The sequence below is a fragment of the Syzygium oleosum genome, unplaced genomic scaffold (assembly GCF_021117445.2).
Source record: "Syzygium oleosum isolate NSW1041296 unplaced genomic scaffold, Sole_v2.1 Sole_v2.08, whole genome shotgun sequence".
In the NCBI taxonomy this organism is placed as follows: domain Eukaryota; kingdom Viridiplantae; phylum Streptophyta; class Magnoliopsida; order Myrtales; family Myrtaceae; genus Syzygium; species Syzygium oleosum.
This window is the reverse complement of record NW_026607492.1, coordinates 661,561-667,365: the sequence shown is the minus strand read 5'-3', so window position 1 is coordinate 667,365 and position 5,805 is coordinate 661,561. Positions and strand designations below refer to the sequence as shown.

The 5,805-nt window shown below is 40.3% G+C and overlaps 1 protein-coding gene across 1 annotated transcript; it reads left to right on the top strand.

Annotated features, from left to right (window-relative positions):
- The first annotated feature begins 812 nt into the window (after positions 1–812).
- LOC115672610 (pentatricopeptide repeat-containing protein At2g17140) lies at positions 813–5,602 on the top strand. Its single transcript, XM_030594460.2, is given in 6 exon segments — positions 813–3,368; positions 3,849–3,936; positions 3,938–3,964; positions 4,146–4,349; positions 4,685–4,823; positions 4,966–5,602. Coding segments are annotated over 4 exon segments (2,760 nt in total). The 5' UTR covers positions 813–873; the 3' UTR covers positions 4,296–4,349; positions 4,685–4,823; positions 4,966–5,602.
- Positions 5,603–5,805: the final 203 nt, after the last annotated feature.

Sequence of the window (5,805 nt, the reverse complement as noted above, 5' to 3'; positions counted from 1 at the left end):
TTTGGACAGTTTATTTTTTTTTTTTTTTTTTTTTTTTTCGAGATTCAGTATTACCAGTGACGAATTTGGATTGTGGATGTCATATCATATCATCAATCGATGATGATATAATAAAACGTGTTTACATCTTGCATATGATTTAGCCTAGTCGATTTTATTTTGCCAAAGTCTGTAAATAGAACACACTTTTGAACAGAAACTAATCTGGTAACTATAATTTTCCGCCATTACATCCAGCTCCGTGACTTTCGTACCGATTTTGATTGACTCTGGTTTATTGTACCTCATTGTACTAAACCTCCAAAAATCATTGGGTTAAATTATTAAAGACTGCGTTTTGGTGTAGCCAACACTTGAAAGCTTCGAACTTAATTTTACATGGACATCGCAAAATGCCCCGGTTATTTGTTTGGGGAATAACAAGAAAGAAAACTTGTTTATTGGGTGACTTAATCGTATCCTAACCATTAAAAGAGTTTGAATCCATAGGTATTAGCCTATTAGGTATCATACGGTTTTAATGAATTGATTTTCATCATCGAATCGTATCAGTTCAGATCTTAGGAACAATCAACATGTTACATCGGCAATTTTCATTTTTACTAGCTACCGGCCCATTAAAAATGACCCTTTTATCAATTTCGAAAGTTAGTAAATGGTAAATACATGGAAACCTTTAGGAAAAAATGACCAGTTTATAGCTTTATACTCACTTGTCAAATATGAAAAATTCCTTTCCCTAATTACTAATATTTTATGTTATAATTATTGAGAGAGAGACAGAGAGAGACAGAGAGAGATCAAAGCTGAAGAAAACCAACGGAAAAACAAAAAACCAGAACTTGGGCGACGGACAGACAGTTTGGCAGTTGAATGGACCAAACCGCCAAACTCGCCAAAGCACTCTTCAAGAACGCCGACAATCCGAAGCTCGCATGGCAGCTCTTCAAGCGCATCCTCTCCTCCCCTCCCTCCGCCGCTCACGCCCAATGCGTCGCTCGCTCCCTGCCCATCATCGCCCGCATCTTGGTCCGCGCCAAGATGCTCCCCGAGATCGACGGCCTCCGGAGCCTCGTCCTCTCCTCGTGCCCCGCCGAGACCCGCCCCTCTTCCCTCGTCTCCCTCGTGAAATTGCTGGCCCGTTCGGGTCTCCTCGCGGCCGCCGTCTCGCAGTTCAAGTCTCTCCGTTCTTGTTTCCCTGATCACCCGCCTTCGGTTTTCGTGTACAATCTGCTTATACAGGCCTGCCTGAGGGAGAACGATGTGGATGATGTGTTGTGGCTGTACCAGGATATGGTTGTTGCGGGGTTGAGCCCCGAGACTTACACGTTTAATCTCTTGATCGGCGCGCTTTGTGAGGTGGGCCGTTTGAATGATGCCCGGAACTTGTTTGAGAAAATGCCTAAGAAAGGGTGTCGGCCTAATGAGTATAGTTTTGGAATTTTGGTTCGTGGGTATTGTAGAGCTCGACTCTGTGGCCAGGGGTTGGAGCTTTTGAATGAGATGAAGAGCTCGGGGATTACGCCGAATAATGTAGTGTACAATACTTTGATTTCTAGCTTTTGTAGGGAAGGTATGACTGATGAAGCCGAAAAATTGGTAGAGAGGATGAGAGGAGATGACTTGTCTCCGGATATTGTTACCTTCAATTCCCAGATATCTGCTCTTTGTGCTGCCGGTAAAGTATTAGAAGCTTCTAGAATTTTTAGAGATATGTTATCAGATCGAGAGTTGGGCCTCCCTGAGCCAAACACTGTAACGTACAATCTAATGCTTGAAGGATTTTGCAAGGAAGGGATGTGGGAGGAAGCCAAAACTCTGGGTGATACAATGAAGAGAAAGGGTGAGTTGATGAAATTGGAGAGCTACAATATCTGGTTGTTAGGTTTGATTAGGAAGGGGAACCTCTTAGAGTCACAATCAATAATAAATGAGATGATTGAAAGTGGTGTTGAACCCAGTATTTACACGTACAATATTGTGATTGATGGGCTGTGCAAGAATGGGATGTTGTCTGACGCAAGGACAGTGATGCGTTCAATGAAAAGTTCCGGTGTCTCCCCAGATACAATCACTTATAGCACTTTAGCCCAGGGATACTGCGGCAAAGGGAAGATGCTGGAAGCGAGGAATATTCTGCAGGAGATGATGAAGAGTGGCTGTTTCCCAAACAATCACACTTCTAATTTCTTGCTACATAGCCTCTGGAAAGAGGGTAAGATATCAGAGGCTGAAAAGTTACTGCAGAAGATGAATGAGAGAGGTTATGGCTTAGATACTGTCACCTGTAATATTGTAATACATGGATTATGTCTCAGAGGTGAGTTGGATAAGGCAATGGAGATAGTGAGTGGGATGTGGAGTCACGGAAGTGCTGCTCTTGGAAATCTGGGGAATTCATTTATTGGCTTAGTTGACAATGCCAATGATTGCAACAAATGTTACCCAGATCTAATCTCTTACTCGACTGTGATTAGTGGTTTATGCAAGGCCGGTAGGATAGAAGAAGCTAAGAAGATGTTTGCTGAGATGATGAGTAGAAAAATACGTCCTGATTCTGTTATATACGATGCCTTTGTGTACGCTCTCTGTAAAGAGGGAAAATTATCGTCCGCATTTCGAGTTCTCAAGGACATGGAGAAAAAAGGTTGCAGCAGGAGGCTACAAACATATAATTCATTGATTTTGGGCTTAGGAAGAAAGAACCAGATATTTGAGATATATGGACTTCTTGATGAAATGAAAGAAAGAGGAATACCTCCTAATGTCTGTACTTACAATAATTTCATCAGATGCCTGTGTGAAGGTGGGAGAATTAATGATGCCCCTGCTATTCTAGATGAGCTGATTGAGAAGGGAGTATTTCCTAATATTACTACTTTTAAAATACTCATCAGAGCTTTCTGCAAGGCTGGCAACTTTGGACTGGCCCAGGAGATGTTTGAAATAGCTCTTAATATATGTGGCCATAAGGAACCCCTCTACAGCTTATTGTTCAACGAGTTGCTCACCGGAAAGGAAATTGACGCAGCTGAAGAGTTGTTCAAAGCTGCAATCAACAGACATTTTGATCTGGGAGATTTTCTCTCTAATCATCTCATCAACATCCTTTGTAATGAAGGGAAGATAGACAATGCCAGTGGCATTCTTAATAGGATGATTGATAGTGGATATGGAATTGACCCTGCATCATTCATGCCAGTAATTGACGGATTAAGGCATAAAGGAAATAAAAAGGAGGCCGATCAACTTGCAGAGAGGATGATGGACATAGTGTCATATGAGAAGGTAGCAGCAAGTAAGGAGAAAACCATCCACGGAAGACCAGATATCTATAATGAATACAATTGGCAAAGCATAGTGCAAAGGTACATATTAAGTGATATGCAATATCTCACTTTGTCTTTCTGTTCTCCCTTTTTGGGTGTCAGTATGCCACCTGACTGCTTATATTAAATCTCTACAGTCCTTGATTTAACTTAATTGTCCACTAACAATAGAAACAGTTTAGCGCCTTCTTCGATAAATGGCACACTGTTTTGTGCTGAATTATGGTTGTATATCATTCTTTCTTGCACTAAATATATGCAGTGTGATGTGTTTGCAGACTAGCCATTGTGGCAAGTATGGATGGTGTTAGAGAAGTTATTGGATTAATTATATGTTGAGTACTGAATTGCAAGTTGCAACCCATATGGCTGCAAATTTGCACTAAGTAGTGTTATCACGAAAGTTTACATGCTCTGTTTTTCCTCATTGAATGAAAGTTGTATGTGGCCGCCTGTTGGGATGCATTTAGTTCTAAATTTTTATGGCCATTCCTATGGCTTACCTTTGCTCTTGAACAGAGATGATGGCAGCAGGACTGTCTCCAGAACTCTCAAGCATATACAGAAAGGCTGGGGTCAGGGCAGTATACCAAGTCTGCAGCAAAAGAAAAATGATTACCTGGATTTTTGAGATGGTAATGTCAACTTCATCGGTTGCTTTCCATAATCAAAACTCAATGTATCTTAGACAGTTATTTGGACGTAAAAATCTAGCTGTACAAGTATATTGATTGAAGAAATTTCTCTCTGGCTTCAAGTTGAAATTCATGCTGTATATGTTTTCAGTATCTTAAATCGTGCTTTTCTTTCGTGCAGATTAGGAATTTGTTTGATTGTTCCTCCGCACCATATAGGATTTTGAAGAGAGAAGAAACAATTATTGTTGAGATGCTTGGCAGCTCAGTAACTCACTCTCTCACAAACATCCTGCGACAACTTTCTGAGTTCTCTTCTCTCAGTTTTTAGATATCACAGAAGCAAATAGATTAGAAGGGTCGAGGCTCCTTTTGATGCATGCAGGTATCTTAAAATTCATTTTTTCCTTGTCTTTGTTTTCTTAATATTCGTTGGTTGTTTGATTTGTCAGATCTAAAGGAGCGATTGTATGGTGTAATTAAGATCCCTGACTTTTGTTGGGTTACTCCTTTCTAGATGTCCAGATATGTGGATCTTGCTTTTCAGTAGTTTGTGATCATTGTATTTGTAGAGATTTACTATTTTCACTATACTAAATATTAGAGAACCTTTGTGTGAAACCTCTTAGGACTTACATTATTATCAAACATCCAATCTCTTCCCTGGAGCTCTAATATGGGGGAGTTTACTAGCAGCATTTGATGAATGTTAACTTGCAGGAGCAGAATATTCGTGTCATGACATCCGATGGGCTCCGATGTGGAGCTAGGACAAAATGAATGCTTGATGCGTAGCCTGATGTATTGCATTGACTATTGAATTCCTGTTCATGCAGAGTCTGAATGTCAAATGCCAAAGGTTCATTTAGTCATCTTTTCATTTCTTAATTGTATTTTTGCAGTTGAATGGCATGTAAACTATATTTACCACCATCAATCTGGTGCAAATATCAGAGATCCCGGTCTCTTGCCATCTTAGTCTCACAGATGATTCTGTGCAGGATTATGTGTTGGGAGTGGCATACTAGTCCTACGATTGATGCCAAGCTGATCCTCCCTAGTTCTGGCATCGCAATCCGGAAATGATCCGACCAGTGATGTCATCATAGATCTCACGAGTCATCCATTGATCTGGCAGCAATTTCATGGTGGGTGTACATGCCAGCGCTGACCTGATAAAGATGATCTGACCCCAATCAGAAGGGATGACGAGACATAAAAATGCAGCAACATAACGGCACCGCAAAGGCTGTCTCTAATTACGGATGCTTCTTTTGTATGAAAATCACTCTCATGCTTGACCTGTGTATTACTATGGACATGTGAAATAACCCAGTGAACTTGATGGGGATATCAAATAACCCAATTAGAGCTTAATATTTCATTTTCTGTGACTTCAGTAATACATTTCACCCTGTAATATACTGAGCGAATGTAAAATGGATTTGGATGGGTATAATGGTATATATAGACCCGAGAGGTTTGAATAGTGAGATTCCTCATATGTTCACTTGGTAATTGTCAGGAGGCTCATTTATTTGTAGGATTCTATTTTCATCAGCGTGATTTGGATTTGATCTTCATTAATCTTTGATTGTTCAAACATTGTCATATTTATATAGTTCCCAAATTTAAAAATCCTGACTCCGTCTTCCAGGATATCGTGAGAGATTGCTCCGTCTGAGATTTACGAGATGATCTGCTGTCAAAGATTCGGATGGATTTTTCAAGCTGCGTCTTCCCCTTTTTCTCATGTTGAACGTGCATAGTTAGTTCCAACCGTTCATTTGAGTTTACATAGAATTTGATCTTGCCATATGATGTATGTTCCACCAAATGAC